This window comes from Corella eumyota, chromosome 2 (assembly GCF_963082875.1).
Source record: "Corella eumyota chromosome 2, kaCorEumy4.1, whole genome shotgun sequence".
Classification (NCBI taxonomy): domain Eukaryota; kingdom Metazoa; phylum Chordata; class Ascidiacea; order Phlebobranchia; family Corellidae; genus Corella; species Corella eumyota.
The window spans coordinates 15132044-15153049 of record NC_137491.1 but is presented as its reverse complement, the minus strand read 5'-3'; the positions used below and the strand labels follow the sequence as shown (position 1 = coordinate 15153049).

Here is a 21006-nt window from a genome sequence, read left to right as displayed (position 1 = left end):
ATTACCAATAACGATCATTTTTCAACTAAGATACCTGTGAGAAGAAGGACTAACACAATGAAGTCTGCTTATCAGTGTTATATGTCTTTTGTGCAAGTGCTACACATTCCAAGAGGGTGTTTTATACAATTTTATTTTCAAACAGCAATTTTGTCATGAACTTTTAAGCTACAAAAACCGAATTATTTTATCTGCTTGTAAATCGATATACGTTGTTTATAGTTCATTATCACGGTCAAAAAGATAACCATGAAAGATTTTTTTAAATGTGTAACTTTAAAGTATCTTTAATGTCTTTGTCTTAAAAATCAAATAACCTAAAGACTTGTTAACATTGTAGAAAATAGTCACTTCAAGCAAAAGTGTGAAGGTACAAAATAAGGTGGTTTAATTTTTGTATTATGTTTTTTAATACGCAGGTCAAACGCGTGGTTAAATTGTTCGAAAGCGTATAAAAGCGATCAAGTTTTGATAAGGCAGCCTAAGTAACCTTTCTGCCACTTGAGGTATGTGGTTAAGCTTGCGATGTTGTTACTGATTTCATCGTCTTTATTTGCTTTGAGAAGATTTTCCTTGCAGATAAATTACCATAGGCAATCAAGTTTTTACTGACATTCTGGCGTGTCACGAATATAAATCATAACATGATGCATGGCTTTCAATTAAAAATTGTTAACGATCAACGTTCGATGCGAAGTTTTCGTCTAAAACATGTCAAAACAAATTCCTTATTACGTCAAAAATGATGCCCATGACGTCATAACTATCTTCGTTTTGTATATATCTGCGCTTGGGTGTTTTTCACACCGGTCTTATTTAATTGACATATTCATTACAGTCGGGTTGTAAAATTATAATTGGTTGTCATATAGGTAATATTATACTAGTAAGATTTGTATTGCTTTTGTTCCGAGTCCTTATAAATTTAATTATAATTTAAGGCATTTGTTTAGGTTACCAAAAGTTGTTTTTTTTATTCTTGATGAAATAATTTTTTTTTATTTTATGTTTTTTTTAGAGCGATATGATAAGACATTAAATCGACTTAGCTTTTAGAAAATTGTCATTTTAAAAACGAGAAATGAAGTGGTACATACTTAATTTTTGTATATACATAAAAAATGCCTAATTAGGTACAAAGGCCTACGTAAAAACTTAAAACCTTTTAAAAAAAGTCATGAAGTCTATTTGTAAAATAAGAGTCTAGATATCTGAAGAATTTTGGCGTCTTACCGTATGTAATTACCTATACAATTAAGTTTAGTACGTCGTGAGAACTTACGTTCTACGTTTCAGTTCAATAAATTACGGCAGTTACTTGGATCAATAAGTGTGAATGTCTATTCAAATAGTCACATATCAACGCTAGAAAAAACCAGCAACACAATTAGTCAGCTTTGGCTTCGTCGTAATTTATTATAGCCACTGGCTATTGTTGTTTGTTAAACTGACAAAAAATTGGTAATCGATGAATGGATACAAAAGAACGAAATGTGTTAAACAGCTCACAGGTTGTAAACTTGACACTAAATATAGTCATTCGCAAAACTATTTTTTCTTATCTTTTTTTCATATCACCTCAAGGTTGTAGGTTTTATATTTATCTGAAAGGATGTAATAGCAGGACGTGTTTTAGTTATATACCGGTAAACCACAGCTCAAGTGTTCGCTTGTTGAATAGATTCAAGAGTGTATTTCATTTCCTAGTTTTGTTGTTATAGTCAAAATAAGCAAGTATTGTTTTAATAATATTTCTGTGTAACGAAGTTTTATTTTATTTTTGAATAAGTTATTTTACTTTTGGGCCAGCCAAAATAAAGTATAGGCTCCTATCTTTTTATATTTTATTGAGCAAAGATTTAATAAAAAAGCAAGTTTTAAAAATTAATCTAAAATTAAAATTAAAAAAAAAAAATTAAAAATTAATGTGAATTATATACCAGTAAGGCAGGCTTGTTTCATTAAGGTTTTTATTCGTTAGTAAATAAAGATCAATTAAAGGGTATTGTGGTATTGAATTGTATGTTTAGACAGTAATTACACCTTTTTTTTGAAATCAATGTATAAATAAACTACCAAAAAAATAGAAACCACAGTTTTCATAAAGATATGTAATTATTATTTTCAATGCAATCAGTAGTTAAAACTGTCATACATTTACCATTTGAGTTATAAATAATTTACTAGAACGATATTTAGTAGATCGACCAGTAAACGTTAGTTTGATATAATATAAGATCGACCAGTAAACGTTAGTTTGATATAATATAAAAGAACATGTAAAGTAAGATGTAAAAAACGCATTCTTAAACTAGCAATAAATTCATTTTGCCCTCGCTAGTTATCTTTGAGGACAACAATTTAGATTTTTTTGACACAAATATAAAAAATAATATTTTTGTTACTAGATCCGTGTTTAAATTTAAAACTGCCCTGCTTTTTCAATTACTGTCACGGCAAAGTATTGTGACACCTTGAAATCTCAAGGGAAAATTTGCGGTCGGGGGTCAAAAAAAAAACTCAGCGTAAATAATAGACATTGCTTTTACTGGCATATATAACTTGATCCCTCGAGCCTAGGATCTATTTTTAATCTAATCGTACGGATATTATTAAAATTTTTCGCCACCTGCTATTTATATTACATTTTATTTTATTTGTGCTACGATGACATCATTATTAAAATTGTCGCGTCTTATCGGTGACTATGTCTGCGGCATGTTATATCACCCACCGCTACACTAGTATGCTGGTGTGATATTACAGAACCATTATGTCATAGTTAACCAAGTTGAGATCGAGATTACATTACTTACCGAAGCAGAGTTTGGCCCATTTAGAAATTGGTTTAGTAAATATGTGTCAGCTTGTTTAAAATTTGTTGTCAATTTTCTGTATCCTACATCCTATCATGCTTAACTGATACTAATACCAACTTTGTGAATCATTTTTTGTTTAATGTCATACAAATGGTTAAGACCATTTAAAAAGCTTAAGTTATGGTTTGTTAGTACGTTTGAGAAAGTACACATAAATAATTTACTCGTAAACTGAACAAAGCATTAGGGCCTAAAGAAACAAAAGTTATACTCGTTGCTCGTAAAAGTTTGCAACTATGTTAGTTACCCGTTTTTGTAAGCGGTCGCGATATTTAGTGACCCATAAAGTGCTGTTAATGTCCACCTTTGGCAAGTAACTACAAAAAGGCTGAGTATTTGCGAAAAAATAACAGACCTAAAATTTAACTTACCACAACAAAACTATTTAAAGTTAACGTTCATGTCGACCATACTTGCTAAGAATGTCTTAAAATGGTTGAGGTTGTTGATATGTAATTACCTACATTAAAGTAAACGGACCAAAGGTTAAATTCCTGACTTGCACTATATAACAATGCGGTTGCGTTTGGAATGTAAATTGCTTGTATATGTGACATGATTATTTACAAATCATAGGTTCATAAGAAAGTCGCATGGAAAACATTTTATTATTCACTTACGTTAGTCCAATAGTTTTTTTTTATTATTTAGATATTTAGTAATATATTCTTTATAACAAAGAACGTAGAAAGTTGAAAACGAATGTGAAATTTATCAAAAATCGCCAACACCACAACTGGAAAAAGAATCAAACTTTTTGAGCGACTTGCAATGAAATTTCACGACCAAAACCAGCAAACCAACGTAAGTTAGCTAATTAACTTATACTTTTACTTAAATATGTACATCATTCACATTAAAGGAGGATATAATAATGTACATTGTGTGCCTTATTCTTACAGGGAAATATATAAACACTATTTAACTATAAGATAAGGAGAATTAACCAAGCCATTTGGTTATGTGTAACATAATTATTCCCTAAGTAATAGTTTCCTTTTTTCCCGGTATTTAAGGATTTAGTTTCAAGTTAAATTGACATTTTGGTGAATAAAACAGTGAAGTAAAAGCTAATTTAAACAGTATTTTATACTTAAATTTACTTGAAATAGTTATAGTAGTAAAATGTTAAGCCTAATATTTAATGTTACAGAGAAAATCATTCTTTCTACTCTCAGTTGGCCTCATTGGTTGTTTTGTTTCCGTTCGGTCTTAAGTTTTATTTTAAACAAAACATCCTTTTAAATAAAAACAATGAAAGGCTTAAAATTTCTAATAAAAAAGACTAAAGTTTTAAACTAATTCAAAGTCCTGTTTCCCATACAGCACCTGTACCAAAAAAGTCGGTCTTCCAAGGGTCATTAGGGCTAAAACAACATTTTCAAAAGCCTTTTCAAAAATAAGCTTTATTTAACAAAATTTATATATGAGCATAAAAACAACAAACCAAAATACACCAACTAGAACATAACCACAAAAATCAGATTGTATTAATATTTTAAATGCTTTGTTAACATGCAGATTTTAAACTTTAGGTTTTTTGGATGGTGTGTATTTACCACAGAAAAATCTTGTTAAAGTTTAATCTTAATGCAGTAATAAACCATTATCTATATTTATGTAAGCATTACCAGTGTTTATTTAAGAAATGGGTAATGGGTCCTACACCAATCATTCACAAGTGACCACAAATTGCCGATTTTTGCTTTCACAATGCCCCAATATTAATTTAGTAATTTTCTGTGTTTAACATTTTACCTTTTGTAACAGATTTTTATTAATTTAAATTATATAAAAGTACATTTAATGTTTTTTTAAAGTCGTAGCTAATTAAGATTTTACGATAAGCCAATAGCTTTTCCATTAAATAAACGCCCATATGTCTATTACTAGTATTATTATTATTATAATGGTAAAGGTATAGGGATGGAAAGGTTAAAAGCTATTGACCTTGGTTTATTATTTTAACCTATATAAACTAAGCTTTAAATAATTTATGTGAAACATTGGATGTGAAGTTTTCGTTGTTTAGCCTGTGTTTGTCAATACATTTGATTAGGATATCCATATATATACAACCTGTTCCTTTCTTTAAATTTTTATGTAAGATAATTTTTGTTTGTTGTGGTTACGCTTATTTATTGGAACACATTTTAATAACACAATATAAACTTTAAAATATTGGGAGCAAAAAAGTAAAAATTAATTTATTGAAATTGTCGCTGTTAACAAACAAATACCATCTTTTAGAAATATAGATATACTTTTGGTTGGCTTAAAATGTTAAAATTTTTTAAAGGGAATTAGTTAGTTTAAAGCTTGAATAATTTAATGTAAACGTTTTGCAGACTCATAAACCTGACTACGATAACATGGAAGAATCTTTACGAAATGCATTACGACAAAATGATCATAATTCTGCGATTTCTATCGGTCAATTGGAATCACCAAGACATGACAGAGAGGTAATATTTTTCAATGTTTTACAAAAAATTTGAAGTTGCATAAACAAAAAGTGTTTTTATAAGTTGCCTAAGGTAAACCACATAATATATTTATTTTAACCAGCCAAAACGCAATGGAAAGTTAATACAATAAAATACCGTGACTTGAAAAGTAAATAAATAAAAGTTAAACCATTGCTTTTTAAAGCACAACTACGTTACTGTGTACAACAATATGAATGGCCATTCTTCTGACTTACCTTTGACAAATCACCAACAGATGAAGGATGAAAGTAACATGCACAATGCTGGGCTACATCAGTCCTATGTTAATGGAGTTGACAAGCAATATGAAACTCACAGCACACCAGAAGTGGTAATATACACAATATTAATATTAAAATAAAAAAAATGGTAAAATAATCATTGTTTAAATTAATTTAACAAATACTTATTAATTAAAATGTACATTTTTTAACACCGTGGCTTCGACAAATTTATATATAAATCTACTGAGTAATATATATACATTTTTTTTTATAGAATATGGACGATTTTCGAAGTTATTGTTTAATTTTAAACGAACGAGTTCAGAAAATGGAAGATCAGAACAGCCAACTTGTTCGATTAGCTGAGAAACAAAAACAAGAATACAACAAAGTATTTAACATTTCTAGACAAGATTTTTTTAGTTTTTTTAAATTATGAAACCCTGCAAAATTTGGAATAATATAAATGTCAATCTAAATATGGCCGTTGTCTATAGGTTGCAGCGCAAGTTGTTCACTCAGAAATGATTCAACGTCGATTACAAACAGAGTGTTTAAATCTACGGAAACAAGTTCACCACCTCACATCACATAATCAACAACTCACCGAAAACAAAGTCCCGACAAGTCAAAATAAGGGTAAAAGAGAGATTTTACTGATAAAACCTAAAGCTTTGTCAAACAAAATGCACTTATAAAATAAATTGAAACTTCTTTATCAATACGATATAATTTTTTGACGTTAAATTATTTATATTTTTTGTATTATATAGTAAAAAAACTATCTATCTTTTGAATACTTAGGTAAAGCTGTAATAAACACCAATCCTGCAATGGCACCCAACGTTGATAGTTTTTCTGAAGCTGGAGGACCTTATAAAAACTTGCACAGCAGTGTTCATCAACAATCAAGTAAAAAACAAGCACTTTACAATTTTATTATTAAACGTAAACAATGTTTTTGTAATTTTTTTCTATATATCCGATGTTATTCACTTTTTGTTTTTGCAGGTAATGATCCTTTGGTAGACCTACTGTGCAGAGTTCAATCACATAAACAAGGTAAATCTGCATTAGAAAATGGAAATACCAGTGATTACAAACTCGATATTGCCAACATCGTCGAGCTGTATTCCAAACTTCAGAAATTGCAATCAGTCCAATATGCACCTCAGGAAGTAACATTCAATCATGACCTACCTAACGAAACAATTCCTCTAGATATCATACCCGAACAAAACGACGTAAATCAAAAAAATTCTGATACAGCAGATTACGCAACGCCCTCAAATATTTGTGCTACAGAAGGCTGTTTAACTTGTGCATCCAATGATACCTCGAAATGTAAACACAATCCTAGTGCATTACATTGCAAAGCAGAACAAAAAAGCAAAACAGCATTGTCAAATTTTCAAGATAAATTAAAAGGCGAAAGAAATAGTTCAGGGCGAGGCTTGGAGAGAAGTCAGTCTTTTGACAATCACTCTTACCACGAAGTGGAGCTTAAGCATTTTGAACGCAATTTGAATCATCAAGTCAATAGTCCAGTTTCAAACTTTCAAAGGGGAAATCGAATGCTGAGATCCCATACACATTATAGCAATGTTAATACGAAACCTGTTTTAAACCAAAGACCATCCAGTCTTGTTTTAGACAGCGAGGTTGCAACTGAAATGATAGAAAAATGTGGCGAACCCAGTTTAACAAAAATATCGCCAACACCAAAAAAACAAACAAATGTATTTCAAAATCAAACGACTCAGAAACAAAATAGTCCTGAGAAGTCGCTAGAAAAACAAAATAAAAAAAGTTTTTTAAAGAAAATGAGCTCCCCAAATACAATGTCTCCACCCATTGGTAGAAAAACACATTCTAGAAGCTCATCAGTAGCTGGTAAGTTTTAATCTTAATCAACAGTTTTAAATTTCTTTACAAGTTCAATAGTACGACATTTAAATAAGGTTTTACTAAGTTGTGTTAGGAAAATTAAACAATACAAGAGTAATACTCAGATAAGTCTTGTAACATTTCAAACAAAATATTTAGATCTTCCACCCCCACCACCCCCGCCTCCTCAATCTGATTACTCTCAAAGTGGTCACTTAACTGAATTACCTACAAACGATATATCTAACAAAAACGAACTTTTATTGGATGACACAATAAATGAGTAAGTATTTAGCTTACCAGCATAGCTAAAAACAAATTACAACATTGAACGCTTAATTGCATTTATTTTCACACGCATGTTAAGACCTCCTAAAATTGCACGTTCTGTCAACTAAGTCAGTAATTATCCATAAAACTTGACACTTGTCTTGTAACCTGCGCTACATACCTAAAATTACATAAGTACTCGTAGTTATTTATTATATCACTTTTACTACGTCCTTTAATTGCCAATTTCCGTATTAATAGCAATTTGCCCATATTTTTTTTAGATGTAAGAAAGTCCCGTCATTAGATATTCAAACTTCGGGTAAGTTTAATGAACTGATTTATGTAGGAAATTTAAAATCACGTGTTTTAATCAGTGCATTGACATTATTTTACATTTGTACAGTTCCCTCCGACATCAAAACTGGCAAACTAAGCTTATGGAAACCAAATAACTTCAAACAATCGAACGAAAATTCACCTGAGAATATTTCACAAAAATTATTAGGATGGCGACGAAAATCATATACAGCGGCTTGTCGAAAGTCCCAATCATTAGATCACTTATATGAACATCTTCTTACCGAAAACGAAAAGGCAAGAAGAAAGGGAATGGAAGAAATAAATACAGCAGTAAGCTAATGGTGTCTTATTTAATTAAACAGCAGATGTACCAACTAAGAATATCTGTAATATAAGCTTTTAATTTAGATCCTTAAACTGAAATATTTTTTTTTTAGAACTTTAACACACTTCAACTTCACCAAAGAACAACTTCTCCGTCTTCCCCTTTGGAGAGAAACAGGCCAAATGATAATGTCTCTGTAACTCACACACAAGAAAAGAAAACTTTAGAGGACTTTCCGCCACTGCCACCTCCACACATGCTTTTTGGTCCGATGGGATCACCTCAAGATCATAACAGCTGTGGTTACGCAAGCATGGCTTCACTCGAGAAATCAAAAGTTATAAACAAAAACATTTCTGAATTACCTAGCAATATAAATCACAACTTGAATCAAAAGAATTTTAGCGAAACGAATTTGCCTGGCCATAAAAAAATTGACGAACCAACAATTTCAACTACAAAATCCAGCGAAATTTTATTGTTACAAAAAAACGATCAAAAGTCAAATCACCTTAGAACACGTCGTATGAGCGAAGGTTAGTATTTAATGTGTAACACCTTTAAAAACATAAACTTTACTTTATTTTTTTCGAAATTACCGTATATTTAATAATATTTATTTTTTAGACTGTTTTTTTTTGTTTAGGCTCAGCAATACGTCGAAAAACAGATCGACAAAACAGTGAGGATAACTCAAAATTGCCACCACGGCGTCACAGAAGTACAAGTAGTGATTTGTCGTCTAATAAACGCCCCGAAGTTGCGCAAAGAATTGATAAAATACACCCTGTTGGTTTAAATACACCGCCCCAACCTCGATTTCCATCCACAAACCCTTATGTAAAATCTCCTGTTGATAGTTGGAACCGCCAAAGTAGCATCGGGTCTAGTCAAAATATTTTTGATAAACAATTCAGTTTTAAATCGCAATCAAATTCTGGCAAATCATTACAGTCACTTAAGTCATTTAATTCACAAAGTATAGAACTTAAAGCGTCTAAATTCGAAGAAATAAAAGAGACAATACCCAAGTTGGCCAATAAAACTTCGAAACTTCCAGCCAGTAAAATAAACTCAATCGCTAAACCTTCTGATAGGGGAAGAAGTTCTTCAAAAAGTACGCCTGCACCTACGAAGAACAAAAACTCTTTGTCTAATGATAAGAAAAAAGAAACCTCAGGAAATAAAAATAGCAACCACAAAACTTCATTTGTGAATGTTATGAAAGCGAAGTTTAGTCGTTCATCATCCGGTAATCGTTCATCTTCCAGTAATAAGAAAAATGCACAGTCAAGTAATAAAAACAAGTGAGTTTCTTATAGTAAATAAATCAAATACTGTTTTCTTATTTGTATGTAACAATCTACAGGTAAACTTCAAAAAACATTTTTATTTCTACAATGTATTTTTAATAATTTAGAGCGAAGGAAATACCTCAAACAACACAAGTAAAATCTGCCACATCAAGTATTGACCCAAGAACCTTATCTCTTGAACCAAATACCTATCCTCCATTAAGAAAAGACGGTGGTAACAAAATGGCTTCTAAGAAGTTACTAGGGAATAGCAGTGGCTTAGCTGTGGGCCGTAAACTTAGCCAACCTTACCCGAAGGGTACACCACAGAATCCACAAGAAACTAAACTAACTAATGTTGTGGAGGAAGTCGTGTCAGATGAAGGGTATGCAGAAGGTAGTACGATAGAAAGATCCGATAAAATACCAGGATGTACAAACGTCACATCTCCTTATTATGACGAGGTCATTGTGGCTAACAATATAACTTGCAATTTGCGTGATGTTCAACCTCAAGTAAATGAATCCACTACGCATAAAAAAGAAAACACGGATTGGTATGACAGTGTTGTAAGTCTTAATACAAAACCAGAAGCAAAAGTTGCCGATTCGCTCAAAGAAAATCATAACAAACGGTTTCAAATATTACCAGGTCATAATTTAGGAGCAAGCGCGTCTAAACTGCAGAGACCTGTAAAACAAAAACATACTTCCGCTAGAAAGCAAGCAATAGAAAGAGAAGTCCCATATGAAAACTTTCCCCATATTGACCAAGTGGCAATTGAAAATGAAAACCCATACGAAAACATGGCGCCTTGTTACAGCGGAATTAACCCGGACATGCCTTTAAATACGAACCCTAATAATTGGATCAAAGGTGCAGATGGTGACGTCTTTGTTACCGGTGTAACTATAGTCCGGTCTTCGCCTCCAAATACTCATTTCATTACACAAAGTAACGCAAAACTACCAACAAACAGGCAACAAAGGTCAACACCCCCGGGTAAAGCAATAGGAAGGATGTTTCAAAATGTTAGCAACCACTACTCGGGAAGTAGGGAAGATCTTAAAATGAAATCAGTTCGTGGTCAAAGTCCGAATGAAGGAAGTTCAACAACTAGCAGCACAGGTAATTTAAAGTGTAAGCGTCTTTTGCAAATAAATACAATGTTTTAACTTGGTTTTAATAAATGTATGGGTCGCCTAATTTCATAACAGTTTGTCTTGTATTTTTAGGTCGAGCGGACAAAGAGGTGCTTAAAATTAACTACGCAGAACACCAAAAAGTGTTTGAAAAAGCTTTTATAAGTTCAGTTGTTGAAGCCGAACTAGTTAGTAAGCGGAATAGCTTACTCGATTTACAAGAACAAAGTGGGGCCCAGGTACCTCCTTCCAGCACCGGAAATAGTGTTACGGAATTCGTTGGTACCGGATCGAGTTTTGGTTCCTTGCCGTCAGACGTTATCGAAAGCAATCTTAGTAGTGACGTAATTGGATACCAAGGTATTGCGTCATCAGGATCGTCTGACCATCCTGCTACGCAAACACAAAGAATAAGCAAAAACAAACCCAACAGTTCAAGTTCTTTTGGATTTTCTGGAAGAAAAATGGGAACAAATTCCTCAAATACTTCTAGCTCTTCTTCAGAAATTAGTTACCGTGGAAGAAGTAGAATTCCGGGATCTGAGCAGTTATCTACACCCTCTGCTGCCAAAGAAATATCTACCCCGAACCAATCTCGAATAGGTCAACGTGCCAAATCAGTTGACCCTAAAAACCTTCTCGATCGCGAATTTAAATTTCCCATCAACTCAAGTGGGCCAGCTCTTCAAAGTAAAAGATCTCAATCAGGTTCAAGAATTTCCAAACTTTCAACCCCAAGTAAATTACCGTCTCCCAATTCGGTAAAAATATCGCCTTCCTCAAATACTTCGCCTGCTGGAATACCCCAGGTTCAAAAAAAGAAATTAGCTCCGTTAAACCATGGTCATCCACCACCAAGTTACATCACGAGGCCGAAAGCTTTTTTGTCTAACTCTTCATCGGAACCAATTTACGAGAATGCTTCAGTAATACGTCATTCTAGCCAATCCTCTGTTGAAAAAGGCAACTCGCCAATAAGTGCACAAGTTCCAATGAGGTAATATTATGTTTTTTAATTTTTTTTTAATAAATTAATACAACAATTTCCAACTTTGGTGTTCATTTTATTGACAGACATTCGTCGCCTTCCTTTGTAAGGGGAATTCCCACCCCAACTTCTAAGCCACCCCATCCTGATATCTCGCGAAATGAATCTCGCCTCACTAAAAGAAGTTTTCAATCTGGTGCAGGGATTTTAAGACCCCGGCCAATCTATACAGGAGTGGAGGCTGTTTGAGGATATTTTTAATTTATTTATTTTTGGTTCAGCTTTTTTTAAGGTAAAACTGGCCGTGATTTTACCATTGTTGACTTTCTAACTAGCAAATAAAACATATTCCTATCTTTACTTTTACAAAGTGCAATTAATAGCCACATTGTTTTATTTCTTTAATTTTTTTCAACTCTCCTCCACCTGTAAAATATTATATGGTATTATTCATGTCGTGTATTGTTTAAGTTGACCTTATTTAGTGTATTTTGTTTTGTCGTTTTTGTACTTAAACAAAACAAATCAATGTTAATGTTTTAAAATTTTTAAATTAAGGTTTTAAAAACATTTAGATTTGTTAGTGCTATAACCTGTTCATAGAATCTTCTCAGATTTTATAGAAAATAGCAGAAAGGCGGTATCTTAATAGACTGGTGCAATTCCAATAGAAGCACTTACAAATCGCATTTAAATACAATTAAGAAACCATCAAGAAACGTATGCAATTGGTTGCTATAGCATAACACACCCAATTAAATCTTAGGCCAGCACGATACGAAAATAAACAAAAGCAAAATATCGATCATTAATTTTTATCAGTTTAACTCTACCTTCACTGATTAACTGTTTTATAAACAAACAAAAAATAATTTAACATTAATAAGCTACATTTGAATCTTTATTCCAAAAAGCAGCATACATAATAATACCAGCAACATAAATTTTAGATGATTTAATAAATCACAACTAAAGTTAAAAGTATTGAGTTAACTTAAGGACTGTATAACAGACACGAACCTAAAATAGACATAGTGTAAAAAAAAACAAATGTACGTTAAACTAAAATATAAAATTTAATAATTTAAAATATAAAATTGTAAACTATTCTGTAGTAACAGGTAAATATACATTATGGATTGCATGAAAATGTTTGGGTAGTGTTCGAATCCATCGTTGTACTTTTTCCACCGACTCTCTTATAACTAACTGCTCTGGTGAAAGAAAGTTACTTAACTTGGGATTCGCTCGGTTGACTATTGACATATTGGGCGTCGTAGGTTGCATAGGTACCATAGAAGGCAAGTTTTTGTGATGGTTTGCTACTGTTGTTGTACTTTCAACCTTGTTGTGCGATTCTAGAGTGTTAGTTTGACTTTTATAAGCTGAATCAGACTTAATATGTGTATCAGTTTCTTCTTGAGACTTTAAAATATTACTTTCGGTTTCTAAAGTCCCAGAAACACTGCTACTATTTTGATCAATAAAACTGTTGGATTTTAATTTCGCGTGTGTTTTATGTAAAGGTTTAACAGCGTTAATTTTAGTCGTTTTGGTCTTTAAAGGCGGCGAACTAGGTAAATAAGATTGTGCAAACGAAACCCGACAATTGTTTATCGATTTGGTTTTGTTTCTTGAGTGCGATGTATTACGTTGCAGTACATTGCTTGATACGACCGGTGGGTAGGCTAAGACCGGTGTTTTCATTATACCATCAAGTTTTGGACCATTCCAAATGCTCATTGAGTTAACATATACATGCGTTGGTTTAATTTTGGCATCTAAATCTTTTACCAAGGAAGAATTTAACCTTCTACTTGGACATGTAGTCACTGGTCGATTAGGACTAAAATAAAAAAGGTATTTTATTAAAAGCTTGCATGCTATTTAAAAAAGGCTTGTTAAAGTTTACATTGAATAACAATAATTGGAATAAATGTTTACATTTGGGTAATAGTAGCTTTTGTTTTTTTCAATAAGCATTTTTTAATATTTTGAGAACTTTGATTTTGATCTGACGTCGTGTCAATTAGATTTGAAGTAGAATGAATGTTATTTAGTGTTGGCGGCAAACTTTGTTGAACATTTCTGTAAAAAAAATCAATCTAATAAAATATTATTTGGTTTTATGGATATTTTAACCATACCTCCATGAAAATCGGGAACTTTCAGGTATTTTTCTTGAAGTTTGATTAACAGAATGGGGTTTGAAAGAATCTTGCGAATGTCGTTTTGTTGAAGAATATCTGTACCAAATATTATACAATTATATTAAACAAGGGCAAATGGTATTGCGTTATTTCAAAAGTTGTATAGACCACTCATTTTACAAAGATGCTTTATTAGAATATTAGTCGATAGCCCGCCGTACAGTGGATATTTTAATTTTTGTAACAGGGTAGCAACTTTTTATGCTTTATATATTTTTTATAGTATTTTTTAGTAAATTAGTGAAAATAATATTTTTTTGTACATTTATTTATCTATGGTGTAAAAGGTCGCCTTCACGACCTAAACAGAGTAACATCAGTTACCCTGACCCAGTCTCGAGTTGCCTTTGAGGTTTGAAATAATAGTAAATATAATTGCCCGCTAATTATAAGCTGCTGATTATGTGTTGGATCAGCAGAACTTTATATCGTTTATAAGTTTTTACTCAAAGGCGCTACAGAATAAGAGCTGTGGGGATCGAACCCAAGACTTCCTGAAGTAAACATACATAAGTGTTCTATAAAAAAAAATATTAAATAAAAGCGCATTAAATGCAATGCTTACGCTTGCGATTGTTTGTTTAGGTTGCCATCTCCAATTAACTGCAGTCCCTTATCACTAAATGTCGAGTACAAAGAAGGAAAACTAGATGTGTAATAATAAAACGACGTAGCTGGACACCGGTTTCCAAATTCATGGTTTTTAGTTCTGTTATTAGAATCTGGAATAGTTGTGTGACGTCCGTCGTATTTTAGTCTTCTTTGCAATTTCTTGTTTGTTAAATCTCGTTCAAAATCATGTCCATTGTGTGCACTGTAACTCGTCAGTGATCGTTTAATTGAAGGTCGAATAATAGTCGTTTCATTATTATGGTTAGGTGAAGTCGAGTTATTTGTCATATTAAACATTGCATGATAATAAAAATACAACTTTTTTAGATATGTAAATTCTGCTACTAAAATAAAACAAAAAAGTTTGTTATTATCGTTAATCGGCAGCGTGGTGTAGTAGTTATAAACAAACTTCTGCTAGGCTAATACTTTTATTAGCACCCCGATTATTGGGCAATTATAAAAACCTATATCCCAAACTGTAAAAGGCAACTAAAGACTGGGTCTGGATAACTGATGTTACTTTATGCTTAGAAAGTATAATAAACTTTGTTAATAAAATATTTAAAGACAATTAGCGAATCTATTTAACCAGCTGTACCCTTTTTTGATAACTTGTATTATTTTCAATACACTTTTAAAATAAAACCATAGCAACTTATTTATAACTTTGAAATATGTTTTTTTTTTCGAATTGGTCATTCTTTGTGTTAGATTTAGTAAGTGCTATCACATCGTAAAACAATCTCATTTGTTTGCACGCTTCTTACAAAAGTAATAAAACTTTCTGTTTGAATAAATGTTCTCTGCTCCTTTTTAAGTTGGGCAAACAGTAACGTCAACGCGTAGAAAAAAAACAACAATGTATGTTCTAAAATTGTTTTAGTATGAACTTGGAGATTTCACATTTTTGGTTGCGATTTTCTAGCAGGTTCTCAACAAAAAAATTTAATTTTGAAATGTTAATTCCAACCAATATACTACAAACACTGGTTTGAAACTGATTGTCTTCATATTTACACGAAGAATAATTCCCCAAACAATTTCATTATGTAAATATTAGTATCATTAATCTTGCCGACTTAACCGTAAATAAATTTACAAGGACTTGAATACACAGCATGGTTATTTTATATTAAAATTAATTAAATTTTACAAAAATATGTTACTTCTGTTAGTTGACTAGTTTCTTTTTAACACATTTTATTACCTGGCAATAGATATTAAAATATTATCTTTATCTAAATTATTAACTTTTTAAAAAGATTAAAACACGTACACATGACCGTAATGTTATTATTTCTGATTTACAGATATGAACTATCAAAATATTTTGCCCGTGTATAATACAGCTGGATTTATTTATGACGTCAAAATCAGATTTCAACAATGGGTAAAATGACAATTTAAATTTCGTGAAGGCAATTTTGTAACTATTTAAGGTTATTGATGCCTTAAAATCATATTTAAAAACATTATACTATAGGCTATACCAACATTATAAATAAAAAGTGCATACCATTTGTTCTTCAAAATATAAAAATTACTTTGTTCTACTTCATGAAAATCTGTTTCATTATAAACCTACTTGAGCAAATTTTTCTATATTTTCTATAACCTATATACTTACAATAAACATTTCTACTTGTATACACGTAAATATGTTTTACTATATAATGCAGGCTTAAATACCACACGTTTGAAAACTATTTTGTATATACCGCAAATCTTTGAGCATCAGCACAACTTTACCAATATATTCTTAATTGTACTGAAAGAAAATAAATCCAGCAAATTTTATTTTAATCAATTAACCAACAATATTGATTCTTAACACGAAAATCTATTGTATAACCTAAATCAGAGATTTTACCAGTTGTGGAAAAATATCGTTACGGGTGCATTCACATGAATAAAAACGTCGGTTTTAATAAAACAAACATGGCACACCTTTCCACATGGTCTTTTACTTAATTTTTTTTTAATGTTTTGCCTAGTAACTTTAAAGTATTCATTGAACTAAATCTGCACAGCCCTTCGCAGACAACTGTGCAAACACAAGCACCCACGAATATTAAGAATAACTACACCAATACATTTGAGAAGTGTGTTATATTTTGTGACCTTCTATTTAACTGCCTACAAAGAGTCTAACGATTTTAATACCTGTAAAAATATATAAATTTTTATAGCCCTAAGTAATTTTTTAACATATATGCTATAATGAACATATATGCTAAAAATCTATCATTTTAAAATTAACAATAAATGAATTCCATTAAAACTTTTAAATCAAAGATGATACTTTTCAACGTTGCTGTCCAACGTTTTTTTTGCCAGTAGCGAAAATCGTTTCACTTTCACCTTTTTTATTTCTCAAGTGGGGTTTTGGAATCTGCTACACAATGCCCGACTTAATTCTGTATTTAAAAAAAACTTAAGTAACAGATGCACTTCAAAAATACTCGAGTTCCAGCTTTTGATGTGGACTTTAACAGATTAGCCCTTACAATAAAACGAATTTGAATGCTGAAAAGATTTGTTGGTACTTGATTCAACTTGGAAAGTGTTGTTTTTTTAGTTCTTGGTATTACATTGTTGAGAAGACGTTGTTGACATATGCAAGATTAATCATTTTTTTGTAAAAAAAGTTTCAAAAAGGGAAAAACTATAATTCTTACCTAATATACCTACATTGTTTTTAAAAAATTACCTGTAAAACCCAGTTAAATTTTTCTTTCTACAGTTTAAAAACTATAAAGAACAAACATGAAACTAAAATTTGAATAACCAAGTTTCTAATATTACTATAAAACATCAAATCAAACAAATTACATAAAAATACAAAAAATCTTATGCTTAACTTTTTAGTTTCACTTGTGAAGATTAAAACAAAAAAATATGCATATTTACAATATAAAGCGCAATTAAATTTCATAATCATAAACTAAAAACTTACATAAGCAAAACAACAGTATTTACAATAAAATACGACATCATAATGTTAAGAATATAAAATCAAACCAATTTCATAAATATCGGCAAAGCAAAATTAAATGTTGATTTTTAGAAAAAAAAACAGGGTAAAAAACATAATTTTTCCATGAAAAAATAGCGGTTTAAGTTAAATCCATTTTAAAAAACAATTGCATCTTTAATGCTGTCCTTTAGTTATTTACATTTAAATAAAGCTTGGTTATGTAAATGACACATTTTCAAACCTGGTAAAAAGCTTTAACTATTATTTAGATTTATTTTTATCAACTAAACAAAAAGATGAACTTTTGGAATTAAAAGTTGGATTTAACAGAGGTTTTTTTTATAAAACAATAAAAAAAAGTTAGGCACAGGTTAGAAGTGCTTTTGCAAGATCCGAAATTTGTGCAGGTGGGCAGAGCACAGGAAGGGCACTAGAGAGTTGCTTGATGGTATATTTTTTATCTATCAAGGCAATCAGATCTTCTGCAGTGATGTTTGTTTCAAGAACTATTTTAACCAGAGCTTCACCTGAGAGCTTAGCTGAAGAATCACCTTTGCCAGGATGTCCTAAAAAATGTTTTTTTCTTTTAAAACCCAAGAGAATCTGGGGATCAACTGTACTTTATGGTTTTCGGAAAAACTTAGGACAGTGAAATAGTAGAGAAAGTTAGGACAGTGAAATAGTATAGAAAGCTAGGACGGAAAAGTATGAAAGAGAATTAGATAAACTGTAAAGTACAAATGCGAATTAGGGAACACTGTAAGGTAAGAGAGAGAAATAGCCACTAAAAGAGTTTTTCTGAGAACCAAAAAGTACCAGTGATCTGAATCTGAGGGTTTCAAAATGCCGCTTTCAATATTATTAACTAACACATGGCCATTGCATTGATGTACCAAGGAAAAAAAAAATTTAACTAAAAAAAATAATATAGGCCTACCAATTTTTCTAAATTGCTTGTTGTTATGCTGTTTGTCTAATACATTAAAGCAAATTGCAAATACTATATAGTTACTTAAAATATTACCAATATTAATGTTGGCACCATCATTATCATAAGAGGCTTGACCTCCAATATTTGCCTGCATAAAATGCCCCCCATCGATATTCACACTTCTATCAATTGCACCAGCCTCAAACTCTATTAAAAAGCATTAAAAAATATTAGTTAAGAAACAGTTAAATTATTGTGAAACTACATAAAAAAATTAGGTATGGTAAAAATTGGTTATCACTTGATATCACTTTTTAATATTATGTCATTTTTTAAAGTGAAAAAAAAGGTTATTTAGACTTTAAAAATATCAAACTAAGTTGTTATTATGCTTTGGTACTTACTTTTTTCACGGGTATTAAATTCAACAGGACCTGTATTTCCAATGCTGGCATTTTGAATCTTTGCACCTTTAATGTTGAAGACTGAATGCACTCTTTTGGTGTTTCCTTTCCCTTTTATTTATTTCATATTAAATCATAACAAAATGTCGTAAACAAATGTGAAGGTCTACTTTAATATTACCTACAACTTATATTAGCTTAGAAAGAGAAAAGACGATTAAAAATAGGTTAAAACTTACTTGTAGAGTTGACATCCAAATTAATACCTCCTGCAGTTATCCTAGTATTAGTTTGGCGTGGTTGGTTAAATCTCTCTTCTGCACTCATATTACTGCTACTGGATGAGGGTTGAGCTTTATTTGTTTCAACATTAATACCACCAACTCGGTATGTTTGCGTTTCCATTCGAACATCTTCATCTATATAATTAAAACTTAAAAAATTAGAAGCCTGGAATTAAAAATAAAACATAAAAAATTAAAACATAAAAAATTTAAAAAAAAAACATAAAAAATTAAAAAAAAATAAAATAAAATTTGTAATAAAATTATTTTTTGATTAAATTTTTTTAGAACTAAAAAATCTTAGATTAAGAAAGTAAATTTAAAATTAAGTAAAAAAAATTGCTATTAATTTGTAAAAAAATCTTGTTGTTAAAAATTTTAACACAAACTTTTAAATAGAAAATTTAAAGAACATTTTTCTAAAATGAAATGTATTATGATATCACATGACTACAATCATGATTCATTGTAGTTCTTTGCAAGATGGTATATTAGGTTTTTTGTTCTGTTTTACTATTACTTCCTGGTAATAGTATTCAAACAGTTCAAAGAAAACATAAGAATAATTGAACCAGCAGCATTGTGTAGTGGTCAGAACACTTGGCTTCACTAAATGAGGTCCTGGATTCAATCTCCACTGCTCTAATGCTGTGGCTCCTTCGAGTAAGGCGCTATAAACAGTATGAACCCCTACTGAGCCAACACTTAATCAACCACTTATAATTTTCAGGCAATTATAATCCAAACTGCCAGATTGGGTTGGGGTAACCGATGTTACTTATTGTTTGGATCAGGAAGTCGACCTTTTCACATCCAAGATAAATAAAGGTAAAAAAATAATTACAAAAATACATGAAACAGTTTTACCTGGTTTCTTGTTCTGAAATTTAGTTGCATCACTGTCTACTTCCATGTTCATCCGGAATATGTTTATCTTAAAATAAACCTACAAACTCGAATTAAAACTTTACTCAAAACTAGTTATTTCCTTGTAAAAAAATAATTTATAATTATTTAGCTTATACTTACAACTTTCATATAGCAAAAATAAAATAAATGTAGTGTTAAAGGTGGAACAATAGGCCTTAAATCGTTTTATTTCCTTTAAAACTAATATTTTTTTATTTCTTTTAATAACAACATAGTTATTGGCTATTTTTAACAAAAATGTGACAAACCCAACAGATAGTCCTATAACTTATAAAAGGATTTTTCTCAAGTATAATGCAATTAAATAACACAAATTATTATTTTTAAAACAATTTTTCTATAAAAGAAACAATTGTTGTCAAATTTACAGTCTTATCAAAACTAAATTTAATATTTCTTATTTAAACATGAGATTAATTCTTTTAGTAATATACAAATGATCCTACAGCGTTTATGTTATATTTGTTTTCTTTATAAACAGTTTACGTTTTTTTTACAAATAAATCGTCTAAAATAATTGCCTTACAATCGTACAAACAGCCAAACCAACGAAAATGATAAAAAAATATAGCAGGCTATCAGGTCGTAAAAAAAGGCTAAATTGCTTATAAGAAATTAAACAACTATGTTAACTAAACTGTGCTCTTACCTTGTAGTTATAAAGTTGTAAAAAAAAACAATTAAACCCTTTAAACCAACTGTGTTTTTGATTGTTGCTGTAGGTTTTACTAAAACAAAATTTTACATATATATACTTTGACTAGACAGCTAGACTGAAGATTCGGTTCCCCTTTTTTTGTCCCTTCGGGTGATTGTGGGTTGACTGAAAATGAGGGAATGGAAATGGAAGGA

General features: G+C 30.8%; 3 protein-coding genes across 3 annotated transcripts; 1 reads left to right on the top strand and 2 right to left on the bottom strand.

Annotated features, from left to right (window-relative positions):
• The first annotated feature begins 3538 nt into the window (after positions 1–3538).
• Positions 3539–12356, top strand: LOC145741629 (uncharacterized). Its single transcript, XM_082559242.1, has 15 exons — positions 3539–3683; positions 5228–5344; positions 5532–5699; positions 5867–5983; positions 6090–6231; positions 6397–6504; positions 6604–7485; positions 7639–7762; positions 8034–8071; positions 8156–8382; positions 8490–8913; positions 9024–9684; positions 9798–10801; positions 10909–11812; positions 11890–12356. The coding sequence occupies exons 1-15, from the start codon at positions 3651–3653 to the stop codon at positions 12050–12052; spliced, it is 5112 nt and encodes a 1703-aa protein (XP_082415368.1). The 5' UTR covers positions 3539–3650; the 3' UTR covers positions 12053–12356.
• A 451-nt stretch (positions 12357–12807) lies between these two features.
• On the bottom strand, positions 12808–14957 carry LOC145743357 (uncharacterized). Its single transcript, XM_082561298.1, has 4 exons — positions 14579–14957; positions 13951–14049; positions 13748–13891; positions 12808–13649 (listed from the first exon to the last, which is right to left on the bottom strand). Exons 1-4 carry the CDS (start codon positions 14920–14922, stop codon positions 12908–12910), a joined length of 1329 nt encoding a protein of 442 aa, XP_082417424.1. The 5' UTR covers positions 14923–14957; the 3' UTR covers positions 12808–12907.
• Positions 14958–17401: 2444 nt separating this feature from the next.
• LOC145743033 (uncharacterized) lies at positions 17402–20503 on the bottom strand. Its single transcript, XM_082560894.1, has 5 exons — positions 20092–20503; positions 19180–19359; positions 18941–19051; positions 18630–18743; positions 17402–18171 (listed from the first exon to the last, which is right to left on the bottom strand). Exons 1-5 carry the CDS (start codon positions 20141–20143, stop codon positions 17966–17968), a joined length of 663 nt encoding a protein of 220 aa, XP_082417020.1. The 5' UTR covers positions 20144–20503; the 3' UTR covers positions 17402–17965.
• Positions 20504–21006: the final 503 nt, after the last annotated feature.

Coding starts and splice junctions, on each gene's coding strand:
- LOC145741629 (XM_082559242.1), top strand. CDS start 3,651: ATGAAATTTCACGACCAAAACCAGCAAACCAAC. Junction 6,505..6,603: donor CAGTGTTCATCAACAATCAA/GTAAAAAACAAG, acceptor TTGTTTTTGCAG/GTAATGATCCTTTGGTAGAC. Junction 9,685..9,797: donor CAGTCAAGTAATAAAAACAA/GTGAGTTTCTTA, acceptor TTAATAATTTAG/AGCGAAGGAAATACCTCAAA.
- LOC145743357 (XM_082561298.1), bottom strand. CDS start 14,922: ATGTTTAATATGACAAATAACTCGACTTCACCTAACCATAATAATGAA. Junction 13,892..13,950: donor AGTTCCCGATTTTCATGGAG/GTATGGTTAAAA, acceptor TTTTTTTTACAG/AAATGTTCAACAAAGTTTGC. Junction 13,650..13,747: donor AAAGCTACTATTACCCAAAT/GTAAACATTTAT, acceptor TTTTTATTTTAG/TCCTAATCGACCAGTGACTA.
- LOC145743033 (XM_082560894.1), bottom strand. CDS start 20,143: ATGAACATGGAAGTAGACAGTGATGCAACTAAATTTCAGAACAAGAAA. Junction 19,360..20,091: donor ATTTCAGAACAAGAAACCAG/GTAAAACTGTTT, acceptor TTAATTATATAG/ATGAAGATGTTCGAATGGAA. Junction 19,052..19,179: donor TTTGGATGTCAACTCTACAA/GTAAGTTTTAAC, acceptor AATAAATAAAAG/GGAAAGGAAACACCAAAAGA.